The sequence below is a fragment of the Trematomus bernacchii genome, unplaced genomic scaffold (genome assembly GCF_902827165.1).
Source record: "Trematomus bernacchii unplaced genomic scaffold, fTreBer1.1, whole genome shotgun sequence".
NCBI classification, from domain to species: Eukaryota; Metazoa; Chordata; class Actinopteri; order Perciformes; family Nototheniidae; genus Trematomus; species Trematomus bernacchii.
Genome location: NW_022987587.1, coordinates 375,048 through 388,360, shown reverse-complemented (window position 1 = coordinate 388,360; position 13,313 = coordinate 375,048). Strand labels below are relative to the sequence as shown.

Genomic DNA, 13,313 nt, shown 5'->3' with positions numbered 1-13,313 from the left:
ACAGCACGGTCACATGACTTCACGTCACCACCGCTAAGCTAAAGGTGGCTAATGTTGGGCTATAAAGGAACTACAGCACGGTCACATGACTTCACGTCACCACCGCTAAGCTAAAGGTGGCTAATGTTGGGCTATAAAGGAACTACAGCACGGTCACATGACTTCACGTCTCCACCGCTAAGCTAAAGGTGGCTAATGTTGGGCTATAAAGGAACTACAGCACGGTCACATGACTTCACGTCACCACCGCTAAGCTAAAGGTGGCTAATGTTGGGCGTGATGACGTTTAGTCGTCTCATTTAGACACTTGTTAGCAACCGACAGTGGGTTATTTACTGATGTATTTTATGTCGTAAAACTAAAAGTGAAAATCTCTTCAGCTTGTGTCAACCTCAGACCTTATTTCAGGATAATAACCTAAAACACATTCAGAAAAAACTTCAACACCAGGGGACAGGAAGGGATACAATGCTGACTCATCCCTTGGTTTTAGGACTCATTCCTGCACCACTGCATTAAAGACGAACGTACCCAGTCCACCACGTCCTTGATGATGCCCAGCCAGTAGTACTTGCTCTGGATTCGGTGCACGGTCTTCTTCTGGCCGAGGTGATGACCGATGTCGTTGAAGTGGCAGTCGAGGAAAATCTGCCTCTTCCTCTCCGCCTCGATCACCACCTCCCTCTTCGGCCCGACGTAGTACAGCTTCCCCTCTGAGTGAAGGAAGACACAATATTAGATTTTGGATAATAGAAGATTCCTTAAAATCATATTTTAAGTTCTGCTTTGGGTTGTAGACTTTGTGTTTTAAGTAAGGGATAATGAATACAACTCTTAAGGGTGATATGTCTCTATAATGACCGCCTCGCTGCACATTATCCGCCTATTTCACGGCCACATACTTAACAAACCAACGACTTGACTCACAATATCAATTGAAAATGATTATATTGACTTAAAAACGATCGTCAATTCCACCAGGCACTATTTTGCTTGGCAGCGGTGTGTTATCGAGTATTAACAACCTCTGCAATCTCCAAATTAACCAATCAGAATCGAGTATTCAATTAAGCCGTGTAATTTAACATTCATCACAAATCTAAATAAAGTATGTAACCCTGCCTTGTTTATTTTGAAAGGCATTCTAACAGGAAAAATGAAATGCAAATATAAGATTCAGATAATCATTTAAAGGTGGGGTAGGTAATTTTGGAGAAACCAGCTCGAGTGCGCTAGAATTTGAAAATACACAACCGGAGAAAATCTGCCACTTCCTTACAGAGCCCCTCCTCCAACACACACGAACGCGCACATGACCAATGAGGGCACGAGATAAGTTTGTGCACAGATGGAAGGCTGACAGGCAGGTAGGCCATCCAGTTACTTTAGCCGGGCCGGCTCAAATGATTGGTCGTACTTTTTACAGTATTACGGCTTCCACAGATGACATTTTTTTATGGATTTTTTGTCAAAGCACTTCAGATATTCATTGCTATCAGGATGTTAAGAGCATTCCATGGAATATAACAACAAGTGTATCTCGAGCCGGTTTCTCAAACTTACCTACCCTACCTTTAACCTTTAACAAACTATGAATGTGTCATACCCACCTAACGGTAAGAAACTCAGCGAACTCACGATACGAACCATTTTCACAGAAACAAAACACAAGTCTCACAAGAAGCGTCTAAATGAGCCCTGAGCTCGTGGCATGGGAAGCAAACCCAGACATCACACGACGTAGCTTTACGGAGCAAATACGGCAAATATGTCTTACCTTTTGCTGTTTCTGATCAAAAGTTGTGTTCAATGGCATTAAAACGAGAAAAACGCGGCTGAAGGTTAATCCAATGTGTCTGTGTCACTTTGAAATGATTACTGATAATCCATCACCATATTTATGTCAATAACGGAGTTTTCATATAGCTGCTATCATAGCTACCAGAGTGTATGACAGCTTCCGGTTTTGGGCATTCTGGCTAAGCATCACTCATTCAGCACGGTCACATGACTTCACGTCACCACCGCTAAGCTAAAGGAGGCTAATGTTGGGCTATAAAGGAACTACAGCACGGTCACATGACTTCACGTCACCACCGCTAAGCTAAAGGAGGCTAATCTTGGGCTATAAAGGAACTACAGCACGGTCACATGACTTCACGTCACCACCGCTAAGCTAAAGGAGGCTAATGTTGGGCTATAAAGGAACTACAGCACGGTCACATGACTTCACATCTCCACCGCTAAGCTAAAGGTGGCTAATGTTGGGCTATAAAGGAACTACAGCACGGTCACATGACTTCACGTCACCACCGCTAAGCTAAAGGTGGCTAATGTTGGGCTATAAAGGAACTACAGCACGGTCACATGACTTCACGTCACCACCGCTAAGCTAAAGGTGGCTAATGTTGGGCGTGATGACGTTTAGTGGATAGAGCCGGCGGCCCGAAGCGACGATGTCCTCCGCGCAGTTGGTTCAATGCCCGGAACAGATGAACTTTTAATCATTCCTTTTCAACTTTAATACTTTATTAACTGATAAAAGGCCCTCTCCGCCCAAACAAAATTCCAGCACTCTCTAGTCTCTTCTCAATAACCCAATACGCACAATTATCAATCTTTAATTGCAAATAGAACATGATATTCAGTCTTGTGTGCATCGAATATTTTTCGAGGCAAAGATACGTTAAACTCACTGCAGCCTTGCACTTCGCCAGGAGAGGTCGCTGTAACTGAAGCTTCGAGAAATGAACCTATTTCCGACACAATTGTCCAAGTGGTTCGATGCTTCATTCAAAGCTTCATTTTGCCATCACTACTAATCGGCATGTTTAGCAGCAATGAAAACGTCAGCTGATGTTGCTAATCATCCAAAATACAATCAGGATTAAAATACTGGGCTTGTGCCTGTCTGTCTTCTTCTTCTCTCGGTTTTTGGCGGATTGCAAACAACTTTAAGGTGCATACCGCCACCTACTGTACAAGAGTGTGTATCACCATATCATCCTATCACCACTTGTGGAATTATACCACTGTATTTACGTTGTTTTAAATTCTTCCAATCAATCCTGTTTCACTCAAATACTTAATAATGGCCTTCCTGGTAGCTCTTACCCCCTCACCTTCTGTTCCCAGTATCCCCATCAGGCTCCCTGTCTGTCTTCTTCTTCTGCTACTTTTTAAATAACGTAGTTTGTATTCTATTGGTTTAGCATGAGCTCCCCCTTCTGGCCAGTGAATGGTACTTCATGTAAACTCCAGATGAAAAAAATAATGTAAACAATGTTTTTGATAAATTACAAAATGACACAAGTATAAATACATTAATAAATAAATACATATATTAAATTAATACATGAGTCAGGGTTTAAATAAATGAATACGGAAATAAATAAATAAATAGAGTATATAAATGAACAAAGTTTGTAATCAAATATATGGTAATTCCCTAAAATATGTTGCATTTAAATCTCACAAGTGAGAAACTGTACACTTTAAAAGTTTGGATGTAATAACATGTAAGTCTGTATTTTTACAAAAGTGGCTTTTATTTTGAAAACCTCGAACCGGAAGTATACTGTTTGTTGCCTGCTACTTGCTAAAAACAGCCGTTGAGCTTGTCAGTTGGTTATTTTTGCGTTTGTTTGCACGTTTTTATCAACATATTAGATTATAAACGGGTTAACATGACAAACGAGGATCGTCAGTTTTATATCTGTAACTGTTTCACCACTGATAACATCTTTCTGGAGGAATACAAGCTCCATGTCCGCTTCGTCTCCGAGCAGCAGTTCAGACGGGACTATGGCCCTTTCTCATGTCATCAAATGTCCCTCCTCGACTCCTCGACTCCTCGGTCCTCCGGTAGTGACCCGGAAATGAATTTTAGCGCGCCATGTTGAAGGACATCTCATTTCTCGAAATGCACATCGAGGACCGAGCATCGAGCGCCGAGGAGGCTCTCTGGAGGAGCTATAACCGAGGATACACTGATGGGTCCTCCACGGTCCTCCACGGCTCCTTCGTGGATGCATTTCCGGCAACAGTGATGTTTCAAAGAGTCGAGACGCACGGCCGGACTTATCTCAGCCAATGACAGCTCTGCATGCATCCCCTGGATATTATTTTATTAACTGCTTTCATTGCGACGCGATGTTTACACTGAGAACAGCTGTGAGGTCCGTGCAGAAAGCAGAGCAGTGTGTATAATCATGGGCGTCGCAGCCATTATATGAGGGTGGGACAAGTCCCCCCCACTTTTTCAAATGATTAGTTTAGACCCTCCCACTTTTACTATGCGGAAAGTCCGTGAATCGGTCTATCCACTCGCCGCACTTTGTAGAGCGCTGTGTCAGTGCTTCACTATCAAATGAAATCCATTCCACTTGCTTATTGAGAGAATGCCCAAATCAATGAAACTCCGTACCATGTTTTCACTGCTACTTTGTACCAAGGCAGATTCTCACATAGCGCGCGCATGTTCAAGGAGTGTTGTCATAGTTGGACAGCTCAGATCTGTTGTTTGAAGCGATGCCGGTAGCGGAGGTAAGGCACACACACCAAATGTTCAGGAAATGGTTAATACAGCGAAAATCAAAGCTGACGATCTCTTGGTTTGATATGTTTTCTCCCCCAGACAACATGGACATAAGAACATTTTTTTCAAAGAAGAGGAAAGTAAGTCATCAGCTGGTAGCAGTTAATCAGTTAACAGTGATGGCGGCGTCTCACTTCTGGAGAGGAGTTTCGTCTATGTCATAATAGAGAGATACAAATACTGAATAGTTTAGATGAGAAAAGGCATCGAAATGCCAGGTTACTAGTATTTATCAGTATTTATTATCACTTCACCACCTCTCTTGACATCTAGGCACTTGAGAGTGAGTCAGAGGCAGAATACAGGGAGAGAGAGAGAGGTCCATTGCTGAGGTGAGTGATGAAAGGGAAATGACAGTTGAGAGTAAATTGTGATGTGGACTCTCATCCCAGGATTTTAAGGAAATCAGTGGGGATATTGAACAGGAAACATTTCAGTCAAGGGGCATCATATGACCAATATAGACAGAAGAGCAACATTTATTAGAACATTTAAGTCAATGATACCATTCCTAGGTGAACTTAACATCTGTATGGAGTCAGATCAGTCTCAATATTAATAAATGCTCACAGAAGGATTCACAAATGTATTTTGCGATTTATATATAAATGACTCTCCACAACAATATCTCTCAATGCACTCACAAATATTTATTGTTGTATATAAATGTACAAAAAATGGGCATTTAAACTGCTTTTTATTAATTCAAAGACAGCTCTGAATTAATAATCAAATATGTTTCCTTTCTTTACTACTGGATGAAATTACAAAATGTACCCATCATTTCCCTCATGCTAGTATAGCCACATAAAAGTATCAAACCACCTGTTAAAATGCACCAGAATACAGGAAATCTATATTTTTTTTCGCCCCCACACCCCCGTTAAAAATGTCCCCCCCACATTCAGGATGCTTCCTACGCCCATGTGTATAATATATATCACTCAGTATAACAGGCCTACTCTCTTTATTTGCTTTAGTTTAGTAGATATCTACAAACAAAGTCGATATTTTTCTAAAACCATTTAGTGCTTCACATAATAAAATACACAACGGCTGTCGCCTGATTATATGCTTTAGGAGCTGTAGGTGCGTGTGTGTGGTACAGTGTGTGCGTAGATGCAGCGGACAGACAGGTCTCAGTTGGTTTGGTGTCCTCTGCTTACTTGTAAATAAAACTTTTGGCCCGTCATTTATTTCCCTCATTGTAGCGACCAGAGAGAGGGGGGGGGGGGGGGGGGGGGGGGGGGGGGGGATATATCCAGTCTCTGATAGTGTTACGTTATTATGAGAGTGCTCTGTTTGATTCTGAAATTGTATATACATATATGTGTGTGTGTGTGTGTGTGTGTGTGTGTCCGCATCTGTAGCCTGTTATTGTCTCATTATACCGCACTGTGAATGAATTAAAAGTAAATATATAAGTCGTCATGAACACATCTGTCCATCAGACAGAGGGCTGCTGTGCCTCCTGTCATCATTAATGGACGTCTCTTTAAAATGACCGCTCAGAGGAGAGGAGTTCTCATTTCTCTAACCGCCTGCTGCTTCCCCTCCTCTCTCCTCGGCTCCCCTCCTCGGCTCCTCCGCTCGCATCTCCTGTGGGCGGGACTAAGTCTCGAGGATAGGAGTCGAGGAGGGGAGTCGAGGAGGGACATTTGATGACATGAGAAAGGGCCTATGGCTGCGTTTCACTTCGGTTAAATGGATTCCTTGCGTCCCTCACTTGCGTCGTTTCCCTGCGACTAGTCCCTCCCACCAGGGAAGCATGGAGAGACGCAAGGAAACCACGAGAAGCAGGGAAATGAGTTTTAAGAGCAATGGGACGTCGTTTCCTCCGGAGCGTCACGTGAAGCGACGTCCGTTTGTGATGACGCTGCACAGCTGATCGTCTGACAGCAGCTCTGTCCCCGTTATTTTCACAAACACCCCCGCCTCTGTTAGTACACATTTACTGACACAAACATTTGTATCATCTGTTGTAGACCCAAATAAATAAAATCAAATAAGAACTCATTCTCAAAAAAGATAAACGCCATTCTTAAAATGTATAAACGAACAATAGTTTGATTAATATTGATTAGAGTGCACAATAGAAATAACATAATTCAGAAGAAAAAGAGATATGTTATCTATCAAAACCCAGTTAGATTAACATTCATTGGATTGCACACTTACTTTGTTTGTGTGGATATGTAGCACATTTTAAATAGCACTTAATGACTGACTGAATGGAAATGACAATAAATGAAAATGTAAAACGAAAAAAGCGATCATGAAAATGTTTCCAATAAATGAATAAAATGATTTTTGACCACTTTGTTGTTCAGATATATCACATACTTGTAACTAAATGATACATTAATTGAAACAAAACACGGTATAAACTGAGGAGTGAGTCCCGTGAGTTTCATGTGTTTTCTTCACTCCGCTGGGAAACTGCTCTCATGTCAAGAAGCATCAGATCAGTGCATGCGCTGCATCGTCCAATCAGTGAGCGATACACAGTAAGGGGGCGGGGCGAGTGTCTGAGGATTTCATCGAAGGATGGTTTGGTGGTTCCTCGATTATAGCTCCTCTATTATCGCTCCTCGCTCCTCGCTGCTCGGTCCTCCGGCAAAAATAAGGCCATTTGGACGCTACTCAAGATGGCGCAGACAAATCAACTTCCGGTGAGACCGAGGAAGGAGGACCGAGGAAATGAAAATAGTCGACCTGAGAAGGACCCTGTGTATTTTTAAATTCTAGCGATCTCGAGCATGGTTTCTCCAAAATTACCTACCCCACCTTTAAGTACAGTGCTTGAGTAAATGTACTTAGTTACTTCCCACCTCTGATTATCTTCATTATTGATACTCAGGTGCTGAGGAGGCTTGGCTGTGTGACGGACGCACAGTTTGAGGATGTGTTCAACAAGGTGAGAACTTTTATTTTTATTTTTGATGTGCCTCAGGAGTAGAGGTGGAAGAAATACTCAGATGTTGTACTTGAGTAAAAGTAGAAGTACTCAGATCTTGTACTTGAGTAAAAGTAAAAGTACTCAAACTCATCACGACTTTTCCTGTTTAGATTTCACAGGAAGTGGACCTGCGAAGGCGTCTTAGTGTGACGTGTGCAGAGAGAGCTGCTGCTATAAAAGACACGTACCGGCCTCTGCATCCGCACGTCTACCACCTGCAGGTACATAACACCTCATCGTTATTAAAGGTCTCCTATCGTGCAAAATGCACTTTTTCATGTCTTTTATACATACATATTTGACCCCGGTGTGTCAGGAGACTCACAAAGTGAAAACCCTCTCTCGTTTCCACCGTACCTAAATCTCTAAAAACGAGCTAACAACGGAGCTGATCCAGATTTTCTGCCGTTATGACGTAATATCTGAAATGTGGGCGGGCTTTAGACCCACGGCCCTATCAGAGACTTCGCTATCAGACACAATGAGCGAAGTGTTTTGGACGTAATATGGTCTTTGTTTAGATTAGCAAGCATTGCCATCACTCAGAGCTAACCTGTACTGGAGACAGTATGTGTAAAGAAGCAGGAAATAAAAAGGAACTCACCTTGTGGTAAACCTGAGAGAGAAAAAGAGTTTGAGCTCCATACTGTTTCAGAAATAATCCTTGATGTGGTTTGGAACATGATATGGTGTTTAATCACAGCAGAATTTAGCTGAGTATTAAGCTACGGACCCAGAATCAGCACTTTAGTAACAGGGCTGAAATAGAGGGATTTGAGGCTAGAATGCATGATCTGTTTGGTATTTTGAGCAAAACACTTCATAGACATGTTTTTTATATATTTGTATATATCAGAGCTATAATATGTGCCTAAAAATTGCTTTTTTTCACGAAACTGTGTCTCAGGGCTTCTTAAAGGTAGGGTAGGTAAGTTTGAGAAACCGGCTCGAGATCGCTAGAATTTGAAAATACACAACCGGAGAAAATCTGCCACTTCCTTATAGAGCCCCTCCTCCAACACACACGAACGCGCACATGACCAATGAGGGCACGAGATAAGTTTGTGCACAGATGGAAGGCGATCCAGTTATTTTAGCCGGGCCGGCTAAAATGATTGGTCGTACTTTTTACTGTACCACGGCTTCCACAGATGACATTTTTTAATGGATTTGTTGTCAAAGCACTTCAGATATTCATTGCTATCGGGATGTTAAGAGCATTCCATGGAATATAACAAACAGTGTATCTCGAGCAGGTTTCTCAAACTTACCTACCCTACGTTTAACCTTTAACAAACTATGAATGTGTCATACCCACCTAACGGGAAGAAACTCAGCTAACTGACGATACGAACCATTTTTACCGAAACAAAACACAAGTCTCACAAGAAGCGTCTAAATGAGCCCTGAGTGATCGTGGCATGGGAAGCAAACCCAGACATCACACGACGTAGCTTTACGGAGCAAATACAGCAAATATGTCTTACCTTTTGCTGTTTCTGATCAAAAGTTGTGTTCAATGGCATTAAAACGAGAAAAACGCGGCTGAAGGTTAATCCAATGTGTCTGTGTCACTTTGAAATGATTACTGATAATCCATCACCATATTTATGTCAATAACGGAGTTTTCATATAGCTGCTATCATAGCTACCAGAGTGTATGACAGCTTCCGGTTTTGGGCATTCTGGCTACGCATCACTCATTCACCAATGGGTAATGTTTAGATGGATTTTAGGAACTTCCCCTTGATTCTATTGGCTCTAACGGTTCAAAAGAGATGTCAATCATCAAAATCGACCGAAGGGGGCCAGAGATATGGCAAATGCACCCAAATGACCCCAGAAGTGTTTTTTTTTTCTAAACCTCTCTATAAAGGTCAAATGTCACTTGTTTTGCATCAATCCTGATACAGGGTACTTAGTATATGTTATAGTTTGGATTCCTAAAGCTTTTAGTCTACTATCCCATCATTCAAGGGTGGTTTTCACGATAAGTAATGTTTTTTTTTTGACGGATACTATAATTTACATGTTTTAATATGTTCAATCTGAATTTAAAATAAAACAATTCTATATTGATTCTGACTCTTCTAAATCCAACTCACAGGTGTATCATTGCTTTTAGAAAAAAGATTATTCATTTACCCCTTTTAGAAGTGAAGATAGTCATTTGTTCTGGGAATGTCATTTTCGAGCCTGAGACCTGAAAAACAGATTAACAGGTTAAGGCAGGGATTATTTGCAGCGAGTTCTCCTTAGCAACGGTCTGTTCTCCTTAGTAACGGTCTGCTAGCTAAAATTGACAACCTCTGGAAAGTCCAAAATGAACAATCAGAATCGAGTATACAACTCAGCATGTGTGCACACAGTAACACATCGCTGAAACACACCTGCAACCCCCCCCCCCTCTCCTCAGGAGTCCTACCTCGCTCCAAAGTTCAAGCAGATAGTGGATTTCTGCCGAGTCAGCGCCGTCAGGGGGGGCCTCTCTGAGACTTGCTGCAGGAGGAGGCAGGTGAGAGGTTCACCTTTGACCTCTTCGTGAATAATGTGCACTTTTAATGTCAATTACAGTAGATTTCATTTTATTTGTTGGTTGACTGAAGATTACGCCATGTGCCATGCAAGTCCCGGTTATACAGGATATAAAAAAGTCCTGAAATACATTTTAAATATGTTACAAAGACAGTGAAATTAACAGTTAAACCAAATATGAAAAGGGCCCTATTATGTTTTTTAGGGTGTTCCCTTTCCTGTAGTGAGTTATAAACATTACAAAGACGTTGAAAGGTGAAGCTGACGCAACACAAATGAATAATTCCCATTTTTCTCTGTTGACTTTAAAGAGTATACATACTGTTATGCTTGCTATGTCTTAGTTCAAAATTATATTTAAAATATCATTTTATTAAAAAAATGTGGTTGAATCCCATGTGTACAGATACTATCACGTAAGGCCTGGTTATACAGGGCATACAAATGTCTTAAAATCCATTTTTAAATGTATTAAAAAAGCAAAAACATGGGAAGTATTAGCTCTCATACAAAAACATTTGTAAAAATGTTCCCTTTTAGGATGATGGAGTTGGTAAAATTGAAGTTGTTTTAATGACGATCTCAAATTAAAAGGATTCAGCAAACAGTATTTTTAAAGCAGGATATAAATAAAGGCGGATAACATTTTAATTACTTATTAAAGGAACAGAAACCCTCTTCTCTAGTGGCCTAATAATGAACAAAACTAAATACAAAACAGTCACCCCTGCACCTGTTTCCCCCCTTTATAACCATTGATTCCCATGTTTCTGTTGAAGCTGCCCGAGTTTATCGCTTCCCGGTGTTTGAGAGAAGCTTCTGTGAGCAGCTGGTGGAGGAGCTGGAGCACTTTGAGCAGTCCTCCGCCCCCAAAGGAAGACCCAACACCATGAACCACTACGGGGTAATTCTACCTCCAAAACACTATTTATTCACTGCACATTCACATTTAATACTTATGGTGCCATGACATTTTGATCTTTGACCTCCTGTAGTCCCTCAGTCAGGAAATATGTGAAGCTCGATGAAATATCAGAGGTTTCGTGCGAGGACTTTTATATAAATATAAGGGTCATGACAGGAACACTACATGTGAATAGGGTCAAATATTTAACTAATAGATATCACTATAAAACTTTCTCACTTTTTGTATTACAACTTTTATGAAATATTATGTTTATATGTGTAAATTAGGCATTTTCTTATCAAATATGTTTTATTTACGGAGTATTCCAGAACAGAATTGTGAACATTTGGTAAATCCATGTTAAAAAGTATTGTTTTATTTTGTTTGCATATTCAAATCAAGTTTTTACAAGTTTTCTGACGTTTCATGTCTAAATATGCAAATGAGGCTTCATGTGATCCTAACTGTTGGTGAATTCAGGAGAAATCTACAGACCCAAACAGACAAAGTTAGTCAAATAAACTCCTGCGTTTTAGCTGCTTTCTTACCTCTAGTCTGAAAGTGTGTTATTCATGAATGTCCTCCAGATCCTGCTGAATGAACTGGGCTTCGACGAGGGCTTCATCACGCCGCTCCGCCAGCGTTACCTGCAGCCGCTCACCTCCCTGCTCTACCCCGACTGTGGGGGGGGCAGCCTGGACAGCCACAAGGCCTTCGTGGTGAAATACGACATGGACGAAGACCGGGACCTGAGCTACCACTACGACAACGCAGAGGTCACGCTGAACGTTTCCCTCGGAAAGGACTTCACAGAGGGAAACCTTTATTTTGGGGATATGAGACAGGTGAATATATATACTTGTAATACTACCCACACCTACACCCTCGGGTTATACTCAGGGTTTCCTTAAAAGGCATCTTAAAATGAGGCCTTAATTGGTATAATTAGTCATGAAAAATGGTAAGACATGAGAATTGGCATTACAATTTTGACGTTGCAGAGTAGAATTTCAAAAATGATTGGTAACGTGTTTTGAAATCACCTTTGGCATCGTACCTTAAAGTGACACAGACTTTAAGAAAACATTGAATGTTTTGAATGCCTTGTGCCAATATAGTATCTAACAGCATGTGCATTTGCTAAATTTGTCTTTCAAAAATAAACTATGTAGTAGATTTAAGTGCTAATTCACATTCTGGGTTTTAAAACTCCAGGACCATTTTTTGTTTTAACTCTGTCCCAAAAATAATAGAAGCAAAAGTCAGTGTAAACCTTCAAATATTAAAATCCTTTAACCTTCACTTAACCTAATATCTACTTCATATGCTGTGTTTTAATTTTGTTTACCATTGCCCAATTGTATTATATCCATTGTAAACAAATGATGTGTAGGACAGTGACATTTCTGCTATGAGTATTTTTATATAACAGACAGGAAATAAACACTAAAGGGAACAGTAGAAGAAGACAGACAGGAAGTTAACACTTAAGGGAACAGCAGAAGACAGACCGGAAGTAAACACTAACGGGAACAGTAGGAGAAGGTAAACAGGAAGTAAACACTAAAGGGAACACAGTTTGGGCTCTGTAGTGTTTAAGGACTGGTTAGTGGGACAGAAACTGGGAACAGTGGTATTTGGGAACATTACTCTTCACCACTGATGATGTTTTTGGTTGCGCTTCCACTTGGCCTAGTTCCGGCCCGGGGCTACTTTTTCACCTCTTTTCTGGCCCGACAAAATCGTGGTTCTATCGGGGCCAACAAACAGGGCTGAGTCGGGCTGAGTTTGCTAAACTAGAGAGAGAATCGCTGGCAAGGGGGCTACAACAAGATGAACATATTTGACCGTGATTTAATTGTAATACACGTTTCAAAATGATGCCGAAGTAACAACATACTGATACCGGTTAGTAAAAACCATGAATTAATGCTTTGACAAGTCTGCAGACAGACGGCAGGCGAAAAACCTTTTAAAATGCGTGTTTTCTAGATGGAGATTGGCTAAGCTAACGCAATATATGCTCCGACCGTCCACACTCACAACAACGGCCTATACAGACATAAATAAACCAGCGACTGTATTCGCCATGACAGACAGTCTGTGGTTTGTACTTGTTTAACTTTTGTCTAGTTTCTGAACAGATATGAGGAGCTGTGAGCTTGAGTGCTAACAGCTAACGGCTGTGTTGTTTTTCTGGGGTTCTCATTGAAGATGACGTCACGGCTCCGCCTACACTGCGTTACTATAGTAACTACCCCAGTTCCTAAACTGTAATGGAAGCGCAGCATGAAGGGAGCCGGCCCTAACAAGGC

General features: G+C 41.2%; 1 protein-coding gene and 1 pseudogene across 1 annotated transcript in view; one reads left to right on the top strand and one right to left on the bottom strand.

The window, feature by feature from the left end:
* Nucleotides 1-1,650, bottom strand: part of LOC117480947 (zinc finger protein 197-like) — a gene marked incomplete at its 3' end in the record, with an annotated part of 80,134 nt that extends 78,484 nt beyond the window's left edge. The window contains 2 exon segments of the mRNA XM_034128364.1: nucleotides 532-713; nucleotides 1,611-1,650. Coding sequence (XP_033984255.1) covers nucleotides 532-713; nucleotides 1,611-1,650 — 222 coding nt within the window.
* Nucleotides 1,651-3,686: 2,036 nt separating this feature from the next.
* Nucleotides 3,687-11,909, top strand: LOC117480946 (annotated as a pseudogene).
* The last annotated feature ends 1,404 nt before the right edge of the window (nucleotides 11,910-13,313 follow it).